Below are 14818 nucleotides of genomic sequence, written 5' to 3'. Positions count from 1 at the left end.
CAGAGAGCAGCCAAGCCAAGATGGAGACTGGCAGTGGGAAGGTTCTTGGAATGCCAAGTGCAATAAGAGGCACATGCCAGGCCCAGAATGGCCTGGAACTCTCAGGGGAGACCAGCTGCCTGGAGAAGGGATGGGACCCACATGGGCTGGGGGGCTTGTGCTCACCCATCCTGAAGGGGCTTCTCTGGATCTCTTAAGACAGCCCAGTGCCCGACCCCAATCAAAACAGGCAAACCTCCCCTGATTACAGAGGGCCTGAGCTGGCTTCCTCCATGTGGGCAGCCCAGACCCTCTGAGGCCCTCTGAGGCCTGAAGGGAGGTGGGGGCAGGGGATAAAGCAGGTTAGGAGGGGCTGGAGTCCAGGACACAGAGAGCTGAGGAGTTAGGGGCTCTGGAAGCCCTGAATCTGATCCTCATGACTTGAGCCCCAGACTTGATCCCCAGACTTCAGCCAGAGCTGTGGTCACATGGCAGGGGCTCAGTGTGATATCAGGGATGTGATCTGTGGGTCCTTCACATGCTTCTCTCTTCCCATGGTTTCTCCCATCCCCACTGCCTGGATTCCATCCCTCTACCTACCCTAACCATCCCTGTGAATTCATGGAGGGGCAAGTAGGGGCTTACTCACAATGGAGAGAAGCCACAAGTTTTTCCCAAAGTCTGAAGGAGCCTTAGGCACCTTCTAGAACTTCTGGCTGCCTCGCCCATTCCAACCCCCACTGCCTGGGCAGAAGGGCACAGCTTTCAGTCCTAGCTTCTGGCAGGAGTGCAATCCAGAAGGCCCTTAGCTCACCTCCCACTCTTGTGCAGTAAAAAGCACCTGTCCCAAACTACCTGGCAAACTTCAATGGCCAGTTTGCCATAGCCACGTGCTTCCCAGTCCAGGCCTGTCTGCTGACCTCTCATTTGTCAGGCCTCAGAGCAGGTATTATGGCCTTTGGAAGGCCTTCTCCGGCGCTCCAGGCTGGTGAAGTGTGCCCCATCCTGGGATTCCTACCGTCCCCTGGGCTTCCCACTCCATCCCAACAGTGCTGAGCAATCTGGAGTCACGACTTATAACGTCTGTGTCCCTTGGGAACTGTGTCCAGCATCCAGCACAGAGCCTGGCACATTGGAATTGTTCAATTTATAATTGCAGAACAAATTCATTCATCAAAAAACGGTAGCTAGTGGTTAATGGAGTGACCTTAGGCAGTTCCCTTTCCTTGCTGGCCTCAGTTTACCCAGCTCTCCATAGGTATTGGTCTGCAGTATTGGTAATTCTTCTGGTCCCCAAGTGACCTGAGTGGTATGGCCTGGAGGCCCAGCTAGGAGCAGAGGTTGTGGAACTGGCCCTGGAAGAAGACAAACTTTTAACTCTTGCTTTGGCCCTGGCTAATTCTGTCCTTTCCACCAGGCCCTTCCCACCATGGCCTCAGACTCTAATTCAGGCTATCAGGGCCAACAAAATCCCCAAGGACTCTGCCCCACGGTCATAGAGGCAGAAGGTGGCACCAGCATCTGCTTGCCACATTTCCAGACAGCAATCCGGGGCTGTGGCAGGTCTTCATCTCAAGGTTGCCTGGTAACAGCTTTGGCATTCTGATGGAAAAAAAAAAAAGTGGCAGCACCAGACAGCAGTCACAGGGCTTAGATGAGGGGGGTGGGCCTCTAGAGTGGGGCCTGTGGCCGGGGCCAGGGCTGGGGCAGGCAGAGCCAGCCCCTTTGCCCCATTGTGGAGTGCCAGCAATGGGCTCAGCCTGGCCCAGTGGGCCTCAGTGGGAATGGTAGGCTTGGGGGGCAGGTGCAGCAAGCTCAGGCCTGCAGGAGGGCACCCAACCTGGCATCTGCCCCTTCCCACCCCCTTCCCTACACCTGCAGCTGGCGCCTTCCACCCAGTGAACCACAGCCGGTGCCGCCTCTCATTAGGTGATGATTTTACATTAATTACCTTAATTAAGCGGCACTGAGTGCTAATGGCTGGGGGGGGGGGGTGGCTGCTCCTAATTACCCAGAGCGAGGGGCACAAGGCTTGGCAGAGCAGGAGCAAATGGTTACAGAAAGAAGGGAAGGGGCCCACCGGTGGTGGGAGAGGGTCCCCCTCTTCTGGATTTGGCTCAGAGACCTGGACCTGACATCCCCAGGACAGGTGTAGTTGGCTCCAGGCCCAGATCCAGGGGCTTTGGGATGGATGGGGGCAGGCCTAGAGCTGGGAGGAGGGAGCACAGCCCTGTTTCTTGGACTCCTCCTCTGCCCCCTTCCCTGTGCTCCTCAGTCACCTGTCCAATTCCCTCCTTCACCTCCATTCTGTCTCCAGACTCAGGCCACTGTAACCTCCTTCCTTCCTTCCTCCATCCATTTGTGCATTGTCCCTGGAGCCAGTCCATGGAGACCCCATGCTGGGCCCTGTCCTCCAAGGTACCCCTCAAGGAGCTCACAGTCCAGCTGGGCATGTGGCCAGCTATTAACAGACTCATAGGACGAGGCATGAGAAGAGAAGTCACAGAGAAAGTAACACCAAGTGCGAGTCCTGGGAAGGGAGAGTAGGATGACTCTTCTGGGCAGAGGGATGAGCACGCACAACTGGGGTTTGTGGGGAGGGCAGGCTCATCCCATCTAGTTAGCTGCAAGCTTCTCAGTGCGAAGGGGGATAGACAACAAGGAAGGGAGTGGCTAGACACTGGTTAGAGGGACTGGCCTTGATTCAGAGGCCTCTGGGAAGGTGTGGAGGGAAGAATTGATTTCATATGGGAAAAATGACTGCAATTGGAGGGGTGCCCAGCTGGCTTAGTCAGTAGAATGTGTGACTCTTGATCCCTGGGTCATGAGTTCAAGTCCCATCTTGAGTGTAAGAACTTACTTAAGTAAAATAAAATAAGGGGCACCTGGGTGGCTCAGGTGGTTAAGCGTCTAGCTCTTGATTTCGGTTCAGGTCGTGATCTCGGGATCGTGAAATGGAGGCCTGCATTGGGCTCCACGTTCAGCGGGGAGTCTGCATGTGGAGTCTCTCTCCTGTCTGATCCTCTCCCTGCCCGGCTTGTGCTCTCTCTCTCTCAAATAAATAAATCTTTAAAAATAAAATAAAATAGGGCAGCCCATGTGGCTCAACGGTTTAGCGCCACCTTCAGCCCAGGGTGTGATCCTGGAAACCCCAGATCAAGCTGGGCTCCCTGCATACAGTCTGCTTCTCCCTCTGTGTCTCTGCCTCTCTCTCTGTGCGCGTCTCTTGTGAATAAATAAATAAAATCTTTTAAAAAAATAAAATAGCAAAGTGACTGCAGTGGAGGTGGAGGGCAGTGGGGCAAGCATGAGTGGGGTGACTAGTGACGCAACCACGGCATTACTGGGGGAAGGATGATGGAGGCTGGAATATGTGGTGGTTGTGGGATGGAGGGGAGAAGCAGGCAGATCTGAGTTTTGGGGAGTGCCATGATAGAACATAGGCATGAGCTGACGGGACGCAGAGAAGAGGGAGAAAGAAGGGCCAAGTCGACCTCACCATGCACGCTCCAGGCACCATCCACATTGCACAGTGGTGGCCCTGCTCTATGTCTCTGATGGGTTAGGGTCCATCTCTGAGGTCAGGAGTGGTGTGGCAAGCAGGTTTGGGGGAACAAAAGGTGAGAGTTGGCTTTGAGATATGCGAAGGTGGAAGAGCCTGTTATATCCATGAGGACCTACAGGCTCAGGTTTGAGGGTTAAGAGAGAGTCTTAATCCCAAGGGAGAGATGAGATGGCCCAGGGAGGCAGGGGGCAGGAGGTTGGGGCTGTGGGCCTGACTTGCCCACTAGCTAGTTCTCTCTGCTGGTGCACCGTGTCTATCTTCCCCACCTTTGCACTCCAGGAGCCAGCATGAGGCCTGGCCCGGGGGAGTATTTGCTGAAGGAATGAGTGAGTGGATAAGTCAGCCAACAAGGCCCCATGGCCTTTTCAGGCCCAACCACGCAGCCCTGCATTCTCACTCATCAGCCACATAAATTCAGACACTCCCCCACTCCCCTACTCAACCAAGAGTAGAGCCGCTCCTCAAGCTCTCCTGAGCTCCTGATGGAGCCCCTGGGAAAGAGCATGGGCTCGCCTGGCTCTCTTGCAGCCCCTCTCAGCTGAGAGCATGGAGGGGTAGGAACAGTAGCTTTTTACTCTCTGGTATGGACGGCAGAGGCTCGCCAAGTTTTAGGTCCAGCCCTGGTTCTAGGCCGACTGATGCCCCTAAGCATCCCCACCTCCCCCAGTAGCCAGCATCCTTCTGGAAAAATAACATATTAGCCCCAGCTTTGTCCCCGTGGGATCCAGGTCACTTACCCTGATTTCTACACCGTAGCCAGGGTAGACGGAAATGTAGTAGAAACAGTCCAGGCCGACATCAGTAGGTGAGCTGGGGGCCACGGGGGAGTCCAGAGAGCCCTCTGGGCCAGAGAAATTCCAGCTACAAGGGCCTGGGAGGCAGGAGGAAAGACAAGGCTAAGCCTAGCTCTGGTGCTGTTGGTTCAACCAACGCTGACCCGTGTATGCGTGCATGTGCATGAATGCGTGTGTGTGTGTGTATGTGTAGTGAAGCCTAGCTCTTGGGGAGTCTACTTCCCTGTTGAAAGAAGGGGACCACCTTTTCTCGAGTACCTATGTGTAATCTTATCTAAGTCCTCACAATGGCTCAATGAGGTGTGTCTTATCACCATTTTCCAGATGAGGCTCAGGGAGGTTCAGCAAAATTTCTAGGGTCTGTTGTAGTTGCTTCCAATGAGGATTTTAACCTAGGCTATCTGGTTCCCATCCCATGCCTCCTGTAGGCTGGCCCTTGGTGCCAAAAGGCAAGGCAGGTGTCCACAGTAACAGGGACAGAGGATTTTAGGGGCCCACAGTTTCCCCATCCCCATTTGTAGATCTGCAAGCCAGCAAGTAGCTGACCTGGTGGCTGGACCGTGGTGATGGTGGTGGTGATGATGGTGGTGGTGGTCTCCTCGTCATCCCCCGAAGCTGTAGAGGTGGTGATGGTTCCCTCCATCCCAAGCCCCATGATCTGAGACTTGACCTCTGGAGCCCATGGCCTGCCCATATCTCCAGGTCCCTCTTGGGTTGGAGTCCATGCTCTGCTAGGGAGTGTGGTACTGGGCCTTTCCCCTGGGCCCAGGGTAGGCACTGGAGGTAAGGGAGCTGTGCTACGAAGCACACGGGGCTCTGACTCTAGGCTCCAGGGTCTTTCTCTGGACTGGGGCTGAGTGGGTGCTGCTACCATGGCTGGTGTGGGGCTGGTGAAGACAGGGCGGCTGTCCTGGTTGGCCAGGCGGGGAAGGGGACTTGGGGTGAGTGGTGTAGGTGGGTCAGGCTGAAAGGGCAGTGCTGGCCTCAGCCCCTCCTCGCTGCCCTCTAGCCCTTCTTGTAGGAATTCCTCGAGCAGTGGGTGGTGGTTGAGCAGCTTCAGGGTAGGGGCTGTTGTGACGAAGTGGACACCTCGTTCTGGCTGCTCAGGTGTGGGGGCCACTGTCAGCTCCCCATCCGTCTCTTCCATTCCTGGGGCCTGCCCTTCCCCCATGGTTGGGGCCTCTGAGGAGAGTCCTGAAATAATAACGAATGATCAGAGATTCTCCCCCTGCCCTACAGTGAACAGCATCACACCCAGTCCAGATAGTAGGAGATCTATCTCTGTTGACAGAGAGGCTTGGGAGTGTACTCACTGTTGAGAATCAGGAGCTATAGAACTTCAGAGCTGGAAATGAGAGGATATCACATATTTTCGGGATATCATGTGAGAGATCATTTCTGCTCCAGCACCAGATGTGGACACTACTAACTTATCTTTCCATTATTTCCTGCTTTTCACAGATTTGGCCTCAGAGTCCTTCTAAACACAACACTCCAGGCAGCCATGCTTGTTACCTTAGACCGACATGAGAAATAAATATTTGCCATTTCTAATTGGGGCCTTATTTTATACGTGAGGAAACAGGAATTGGCTTCAACCAGTGACTTGAAGACCTGAGGTAAGACCCTTAGCAAGAATGTCATCCCCCACCATGGAGACTTTCCTGCCTGAGGTTATAGGGCATTCAAATTCATTTTCTGTTCTCAGTGAAGCTGCAGTGAAGTCTCAGGAAATGCTTCATATATTTGGGGTTTTGTTTTAGATTCCCCAATGGGTACATGACATCTTTGTTAGGGTCCCATTATGTCCCATTTCTCTCACTTATCAGAAAATCATCTCTTTTATCCATTTTTTTGTTTTGTTTTTGTTTTGTTTTTGTTTTTGTTTTAAATCCTTTTAGAGCAGTGATGTAAAGAGAGGGGGAAGAGCCAAGCTCTAGAGTAAAGCATGTGTGGCTTTAAATCCCAAATCCATTCCACTCTGGGGCTGTGTGACCTCAGGCAAATAACCTAAACTCTGAAACTTAGTCTACTCATCTATAAAATGGGGTTTCTTTTTTAGGATTAACTGAGATGATATTTCTTTTCCTCATTTGATCCAATCTCTCTGAATTCCCATTAGTTTTCTCTTGTTTCCCTCCCATTATCTTTCTTGTGATACTAGCCAAGGTCCATCTAGGGCAGGGTCTAAAGCAGGGATTAGTTAGGCTCAACTCATGGCAGACATTGTTAATCAATTTTGGGTATTTCTTGCTGAGCCACACGGGACTTCAGAATCCTTCTCAACACAGTTATCCAGGCAGCCACTACTAATCAATTAGATAGGCTGTGGAAGATAAAACTTATTGCTTTTGCTGGTTTGAGATACAAATTGTTTGCTATTGATTATTTTGACTTTTTTAACCACCATAGCTGGACAGATGATGCATATTCTGCTTGTGGCCCACTAGGCTCTTCAGATCCTTAACTGCCAGGAAAAGGTCAATGAATTCTGGCTCCAGATTCAGCTCATACAGAATTTTGCCAGCTTCGAGAAGGATGGGAGGATATTCTAATTCTAACAGCTCTCAAAATGGCTGCATGAGCACTTGACAGGAAACACAGCCAGGGCGAGTTAACAGTTTGCAAGAAGAAGGTTGGTTCCTCTGAATGTCTGATGGTGGGGCTGTCATTCCACAGGCTCACACCCACCCCATGGATTGGCAGGCATGAGGAAGTGGCCGATGGCCTACATTCTGTTCAGGAGCCCATAGCAACTCTGATGTGTCAGACAAATGGGAGGAGGGAAGAGATGGGACAGGAGAAGTGGGTGCAGGTAAGAGGGCTGGCTCTCCATTACTCTGGGTCAGAGGGGCCTTGGTGTCCCAAAGCCCTGAGAAAACAGGACAAACCCTTATCTCCTGAGATGCCCACTAAAGCAGCCCATCTGTGCCTCGGCATTCTGTGCCAGTCACTGACGATACAATGCCCAAACTAGATGCCCAGCCAGGCCCATACGCCCTGGAGCAGATGGTCTGCCAGTGCCCTGTGTCTTTCATTTGAGTCAGTAATGGAGGGTCCAGGCAGTGCCTATGTCATGCCAGGACAGGGCTACTCTCTTTGCCCACCTCCCAGATGTCACACAGTCTTTGCCAGGTGAGCTGAAACTGATTTTAGCATAGCACAAGGAAGAAGAGCCTTTCTCATCACATAGGCTACAGACTGAGTCCCCTTCCTGGATTGCCCAATAAGAGATGTGGCCCGTGGCTTCCAGGCTAGGGAACTGGGATTCTTCACTGGGGGATGAAGGGCAAAGAGATCTTCTGTCTCGGGAAGGGACCATAGTGGGCACAGCTCCTCCCGCCGGCTGCCAGGTAGGTGCTGGGCAATGGAGCAGAGCTAATGGGCACCTCCCGTCACTGTCGATTGCACTGATTGTGTTATCTGGGGGGACTGAGCACTTGGTTAAATGGGATCGAGACAGCATATCAAACAAGCAAATTGATTCCGTAATCAGCTGCCACTTGGTCCCAGAGGATGCTACCCACTGTCAGAGAGGGTAAGACAATTTCCGGGAGACAAGCCATTTCTTGGGAGAGGGCATCTCCAGATCTCCTGGATGACTCTGATGGAAGCCTGAGGCCTCGTGACCTACCCTCCCTACCACCAGGTTTCTCAGGGTCTCTGCCTGGGCTGAGTTCAAAGGTGCAGAGATTGACAGAAGGGAGTGTGTGATGCAGGGCATAGGGAACAGGGGTATCAGGGACCCACATGCTCAGTCTCATCAGGTACCTACTGTTTGCCAGACACTGAGTCAGGCTGTTCCCAGATCTTGTATTATTAAATTGATGCTACAATTCTGAGAGATGGGAATTACAAAGAAGCCAAAGCCTAGAGAACTGGGGTGAGGGCTCGCTCAGTCACACAGTGATGGAGCTGGGATTTGAACTTATGCCCATCTGGGTCAAAGCCTTAGTCTTCCCAGGATACTAGCCTGCCTCACAGGAGAGTGGAGCTATCCAGTAAAGAACTCTCTAGATAGCCAAGGAGACTAAGGCTCAGAGAGAGAATGGACTTGTCCAAGGTCTCATGCAATTTGGAAGTAGAGCTGGCATCTGGAACCTGAGTTGAGCCTGACCTGCTCTGGACCTTCAGGAAGCCTTCTGGGTGGGACCTAGAGAGCACCCACCTCATGCCCAAAGCATATCTGAGTCTGGACCCCAAACCAGAAACCAAGAACACTGGTTTCTCTGGACAGGGGCACTGTGTCCCACATACCTGGGTTCAAGTGTTAGCTCTGCCTCTTAAATCTCACTTGAGCCCAGGCAAATTGCCTCTCAGAGTTTTTGTGTTCGCTGCTGTAAAATGGGCACATTGGATGGGTTTTCAGAGAATCTTACTGCTCTAAATTTTAGTTTTGAGGGAAGCATTGAGGGAGAGGCCACAGAGTGGAGGCCAGGCAGCCCCCACCCACTCCTGGCAGGGCAACACTGAGGTCAGCCTAAGGTAGGGAGGGGCTGGGCCAGGACCAGGCTTCTCCTCTCTGAGGGAACATGTTCCCTGGTGGGTGGCAGTGTGTGTGACCCTGAGAATGTCAGCATCCTCATCTGTTAAATGAGGATATTACTACACTAGTCATGCAAAGGGCAGCTGCCTCCAAGGTCTGCCTGGAGGAGGTGGACAGGTCCCCCAAATCCCCACCTGTCCCCTCCGACTGGTGCCAGACTGCAGGAATGCACTCCCCTGGCTGCCCCTCTCTCCTCTCCTCCGGAAAGGACGCAGGGCCCAGGGCTTCTTCCCAGTAGAGGGCTGGGTCCGGGAAACCCCCCTCTCCTCCCCTCACCCGCCATCCCCTCCTCCTCGGAGCCCCGGAGCTCCCCAGCAGCACCCCCGCCCTGGCGTGGCCCTGCCTCCGCCTAGGCCCTCCCCCCGCATTAGCTCTTAAGCTATGCAAATAGACATCGGAGGGAGCCCTGTTTAAAGTATTTAGACGAAATGAAAAAAGGCTTTCATCGGCACTAATGAGCCATTCAGGATGCCTCCCCGGTGGATTCTCTCCCGCTCCCGCCTCCCAGCCCGAGCGGCCCTCCTCTCCTCTTCCCCCACCCCCCACCATGGCCCCTCTAGGGATTGGAGGCCCCTCCCCACCAGGCCCAGACGAGGCCTCCAGGGGAAGGCCACCTGCCCTGCCCTCTCCTCCCCAGGGCCCAGCTTGGTAAGGGTAGAGATGAGAGTCCTGTGCTCCACCCTGAACGCCCCATTTGGATGGGGGTAGGGGGTGGATGGGGGTCGGGGAGTCCTCTAGCCTCTGTTTAGCAGAAGCCTGAACACTGGGGACTTTTTTTCATAACATCCAACTAGGTAAGTGTTATCGTTCCTGTCTTATAGATGGGAAAACTGAGGCTCACTGAGACCCAAGAGGCTGCTGGTGGGCTGTGGAGCTGGAATTGGTCTGTGGAGGCAGTGATGAAGGACTGGGGTCATTATGAAGTGGCCCTGCCTGGGGAGACCTGCTGCACTGGGCAATAGACTCCAGATGCCACCTCAGGGCCAGCTGGGCTGCCCTATTTGGTGCTATTGTTTCTGCAAATCTTCCTGCACCAGACAGCCAGAAAGCCTCAGGTTTGAATCCCAAATCTACACCTCACGGGCTCTGTGACTGGGGCGGGGGACTGCCCACTTGAGCCTGTGTTTCTCCATCTGTGGAGTGGGGGCATTTGGGTTTGGTGAGGGCCATCTAGAGACTGGCCTATGCTCACATCTGCCAGCCCCACCCCATCCTCTGTGAAGGCAGAAGGGCCTCTGTCACTCTGATAACTATCTTCCTGCAGAGGTGCCAGGCATTCCCCGTCCAGGGCCACAGCTGCTAGCCTCCTAAGGATGAAGCCAAAGCCAGCACAGGGAGGGGTGCCCAAAGTTCTGAGATGAGGCCAGCCTTGATCCCTACCTTGTAGTAGCACCAGCTCTCAGCTGGGGTTGTGAGGGGGCAGGGAGGAGGACAGCAGGTGGGTATAGGGGGAGTCCGGGGATACAGTGGGCTGGGAGCCCACCCTTCTGGGTTCTGGAGGTTAAGCTGGCCCAGCATAAGAATGAGAATTTAATGTGATACATTTATTATCCCATAAAAGTTAATGAGTTTATTCTGGAGGTTTCCTGGCCCCTTTCAAGTTTTAATAGGGGATTAGTGAGGGCCTGGCCCCTGCAGGCCCTCATTATCCCAGAGCCCAAGGGAGGGAAGAGAGGTCCTGGGAGTGAGAGTGCTTGAGCCCCCCAGAGCCAGAGACTGGTCTCCATAGTGACAGTACCCTGGGCCCAGGTCTGCCCCTGAAATAAGAGGCCCTAGGTAGAGGCTAGCAGGGCCACCTAGGGCCCCTGAGGCCTGAGGTCCAATTCTAGAGGCTTCTGATTCCATGTGCTACTGTAGTAATTACCACACAGTATCCCTGCATCTGAGGTAGGTTTCCTGTTATCTGACTACTTGTACCAACAGGAAAGGCAACAGACTCCCCGTATGACAAATGGGGAAACTGAGGCCCAAAGCTGGGGTGTGGCTTCTCTAAGGTCACCCAGACTATATGGCAGAGCCTGAATGAACACATTCTACCCTTTGTGGTCTGGAGCCAGGCAACTGGGGCAGGTGTCAGCTGCCAGTACCCAGTGCTCACTGTGTGCCCAGCATGTGCTCCATGCCTTCACATGCCACTCTTATCCCCTCCCTTACTCTACCAAGCTTTGGGTCATTATCCCCAAATATAAAGACATTTGGGGCCAGAACAGCTAAGTAACTTATCCAAGGTCTCATGGCTGAAGAATGGCAAACCTGGGACTAGAACCCAGAGCTGGCTAGCTCCATCGCTCAGCTCTGTCCACTGCTTTCACTGGGGCCTCCCGACTGTCCCTCCAGCTGCCTGGCCCCACTATGCTAGGGCACTTATACTGGGAACCCCGGCAGCTTGGGGTGGTGGGGAAGGAAGTTCTGGTGGTGTCTTGCATGGGCATAGTTGGAGTGGGCATAGAGATACACTCAAAGGGATCTTCTCTGCCAGAACAAATGCTTTCCTCCTTCTGCCCCATTTACTCAGTGTTCCTTTATCTCTTTAAACCCTCCCCGTCCTACTAGGCCCAGCTCCTATACCCCTTCTGGGGAGCTATCACTGCTGGCCCAATGGGTGACAATAGCTCCCTCCTCAGACTTCCTGGGGACACCTCCTGGTGGGCCCTCAGGACATGTACTACTTGTGGGCAAGGATCCAGCATGAGGCACCTCTCTCCACGTCTCTGCCCACAAATACTGACCTCTGGTACTTGGCACAGTGAAGGGTGGGCTCAAGGATTCTGCCTATCTGCACACTTGGAAGGCTCCCTTCTCCCCAAAGTGCCTGGCCCTTGTCCAGTAGGGGTGGGCAGAGGAGGGCAGAGGCGGGCAGGGGCGGGTTCTACAGGGAAAAGATGGGCAGCCAGCCCTTGGCAGTTCCCCAGCACAGCCTCAACTGGCAATCGATGAAGAGTATCTGTCAGCACAGATAGTGCTGTGGGTCCCTGACCCCAGACTACCCTCTTTTTCTCTGCAACTGACCACCCTCCCCATCACACCCTTCTACTATCTTTTCTTGGTCAACTCCAAGACTTGACTGCAGTCCAGTCAAGTCCGGAGTGCAGATATGAATGAGGGCACTTCCTCCTGGCCAGGCTCCAGGCGAGGAAGTTGCTGATCCCTAGAATCTGAGCCCATGTGAACTTCTCACTCCTCCCTCTTTTATGCAGGAGGAAACTGAGTCAAAAAGGCTTTCCAGGGATGCCTATGTAGCTTAATGGTTGAGCACCTGCCTTCAGCCCAGGGCATGATCCTAGGGTCCCAAGATCGAGTCCCACATTGGTCTCCCTGCATGGAGCCTGCCTCTCTCTCTCAGTGTGTCTTTCATGAATAAATAAATGAAATAAAAACACAAAACAAAACAAAAACAAAACAAAACAAAAAAAAAACAAAAGGCTTTCCAGGTCACACAGCGGACTTGGGGCAGGGCCGGGACTCAGGATGTTGGGACTCAGAGAACATCTTGCCCAATTGCTCTGAAGAGTAAACTCTCTAAAACTTACAGGGCTGTATACCATCTGTGGCAAACCTCCAGGGACAGAGAGTTCACTCTTCCTGAGCTGCTGGGGGCAGCTTTGTCCCTCACTATCCTGGGTTGGGGTGGTGGATAACCCTGAGCTTTGGCAACTCAGGGTTGGGGTCTTCTTGTCAGATGGAGAGAGCCGGGGTGGGGATAGGTAGTGGCCCCCGGCCAGGAGTCAGCCCGCCTGGTCCTGGTCCAGCCCCTCACAGGCTGGGTTTCCTTACACAAATCACTTCCTGAACCTGAGCCTCCAATTCCTCACTGGTAAAATGGGAAAAGTATCTGAGGGCCCTGCCAGCTCTCACCTTCCAGGATCCAGTGAGTCACAAAGGACTTTGTGAATAAAACTACGGAATGCTACTGTTGACTGAGAACTTATCACCTGCACAGCACCACTCGAAGCGCTTTACTGGAATTAACTCATTGAATTCTCATAATAACTCTATGAGATACGAACTTTTATTATTCTATTTATAGATGGAGAAACTGGGACCCAGGGAGCACAGTTTCCAAGACTACTAATTTGAATGTATCAGATTCAAACCCGGGGGTGGTCCAGCCCAGAGCAGTGCTCTTAATAGAACTTTTTATGATGAGGGAAACATTTTATATCTGCATGTCCAATATGATAGCCAGTAGCCACTCATGGATATTGAGCACTTGAAATGAAGACTGAGAAACTGAGTTTTAAATTTTAATTCATGTTAATGAATTTACATTTAAATGGCCACATGTGGTTAAGGCTACCATAATGGAAGTGTAGCTCTTACCTGACCTCTTGTAGTATTCACTGCCTCTCAGCAGGAAAGAGCCTAAAGCTGGGGTCTCAGAGAAGAGTTAAGATGGCGTGGCAGTATTTGTTTCCCTCCTTTGAGCCTGGAAAACTGGGGACTGGGGTTGGGCAGGAGAAATGACAAGGAACCCTGGTACTCTTTAGATTTTTCATAAGGGTCTTATGAGAACTGGGCCTATCACCACTCACCCCCTTGGGAAGGATGAGTGCCGCCCACCGATGATGTTGGCTTCCCAACCTTGACTGAGCACTGGTGTTCTGAGGGGATGGGCAATTTTGGGAGTTGAGGTAGAGGCAGTTTAGGAGGACTTCGTGGGTGGCAGACAGCTAGGAAGGCTTGGCCTCCTGTGATTTGGCCCAGGATGGGGCCAGGCTATGTGAATGTCCCATGACAATGCCCATTGTGCTTGGTTGATTTGCTGCAACCTCAGTGCCCATTCAGGAGCACAGGGGGGCAGGGAGCCTGGCCTGCCACTCCCCAGGGCTCCTAGGGCAGCCCCAGAGCAGCTGCCTGGCCTGAAGGTCATGGCAGGGCACTTACAGTTATTGAGCACTCTCTATGGGTCAGGCGTGGGCCTCCCAGAGAGTTGTCTTCCACCCAGATCAGCAGCTCTCCATGCTTGGAATCAGTATTTTCCACTTTACATGGGAAGGAACCAAGACTGAGAAGCAAAGTAAATTATCCTAGTTCATACTGGAAGAAAATGGCAAATAAGAGGTTTGAATCGGGTTTGCCTGGTCCACAGCCTGGGCTCAAAATTTCTGCCACACTGAGCTGCTGCTTTCTGTGAGCATGTGTGTGTGCATGGGTGAGTATATGGATCCATGGGTATATGTGAGCATGTGCACACAGGTCCAAACACATGCATGGGCCACAAGTCACTACCATTTGTCCTTGCCCATGGATGCCACACCCTGGAACCTGACTTCATACGGTCCTCAAGCCCAAAAAAGGCACTGCTCCCAGAAGGGCTGCACTTTTCTCCAAGGGGGCTGCTGTGCTCCCTCCTTTTCACTCTGCCCCCTTCTTGGACCCTAACCTGACCCTTCCCAGGGCCCTGTGGCCTGGACAGTCTCTCAGGCCCTGGGTACACAGGGGGGTGGGTGGGAATAGGGCTCTGGAACACAGTGGGGCCAACTCCCTTCTCTTCTCCCTTCTGCACCCTACCTCCTTTGAGGCTATATGACCAGGGGCCAAGGGTAGAGGGAGCTCCCAGCTAACTGCCATGTTCTCTGCTTTCCAATTTAAAATCTAATATGGTCTCACCACTGCAGAGCTGGGGGCTGGAGAAGTGATTAATGAGGCCTCTGCTACAGCATCACCTGCTGCATGCTCCACCTTCCCCTGCAGCCCTGCGTTCCCCTCTCCTGCTTGCCTGCTGGCCCTGGGAACCTGGGGGCCCTAGCTCTGCCTGCCCACAGTTCCTGGAGCTTGGGCAAGTGGCACAGGACTGGGGTCCCCAAGGAAAAGGGTAGGAGTGGCTTTGGAGTGGGGGCAGTAGAATTGACCCTCACCCCTGGAGCAGACTGGAGGAGTGGGAAGAACAGCAGGGGTCCCTGTGGCATCACCTCCCTCACCAGCCTGTTAACC

The 14818-nt window shown here is 53.2% G+C and overlaps 2 protein-coding genes across 9 annotated transcripts in view; one reads left to right on the top strand and one right to left on the bottom strand.

Moving 5' to 3' along the window:
* PIPOX (pipecolic acid and sarcosine oxidase) overlaps window positions 1-14818 on the top strand; it is a 95901-nt gene that overhangs the window by 23276 nt on the left and 57807 nt on the right. For all 3 annotated transcript variants that reach the window (XM_072779278.1, XM_072779277.1, XM_072779276.1), the window contains exon 2: window positions 5800-5957. The gene's annotated coding sequence lies outside the window, so the exon portion shown is untranslated. The remainder of the gene's footprint in view (window positions 1-5799; window positions 5958-14818) is intronic.
* SEZ6 (seizure related 6 homolog) overlaps window positions 1-14818 on the bottom strand; it is a 45829-nt gene that overhangs the window by 19204 nt on the left and 11807 nt on the right. For all 6 annotated transcript variants that reach the window (XM_072779267.1, XM_072779270.1, XM_072779265.1 and 3 more), the window contains exons 2-3: window positions 4885-5532; window positions 4282-4415 (exon numbers count right to left, since the gene is read on the bottom strand). In XM_072779267.1, the coding sequence (XP_072635368.1) occupies window positions 4282-4415; window positions 4885-5532 (782 nt within the window). The remainder of the gene's footprint in view (window positions 1-4281; window positions 4416-4884; window positions 5533-14818) is intronic.

Source organism: Canis lupus, chromosome 16 (genome assembly GCF_048164855.1).
Source record: "Canis lupus baileyi chromosome 16, mCanLup2.hap1, whole genome shotgun sequence".
Lineage (NCBI taxonomy): Eukaryota > Metazoa > Chordata > Mammalia > Carnivora > Canidae > Canis > Canis lupus.
The sequence above is the reverse complement of the archived record's forward strand: the minus strand, read 5'-3'. Positions and strand labels throughout refer to the sequence as shown.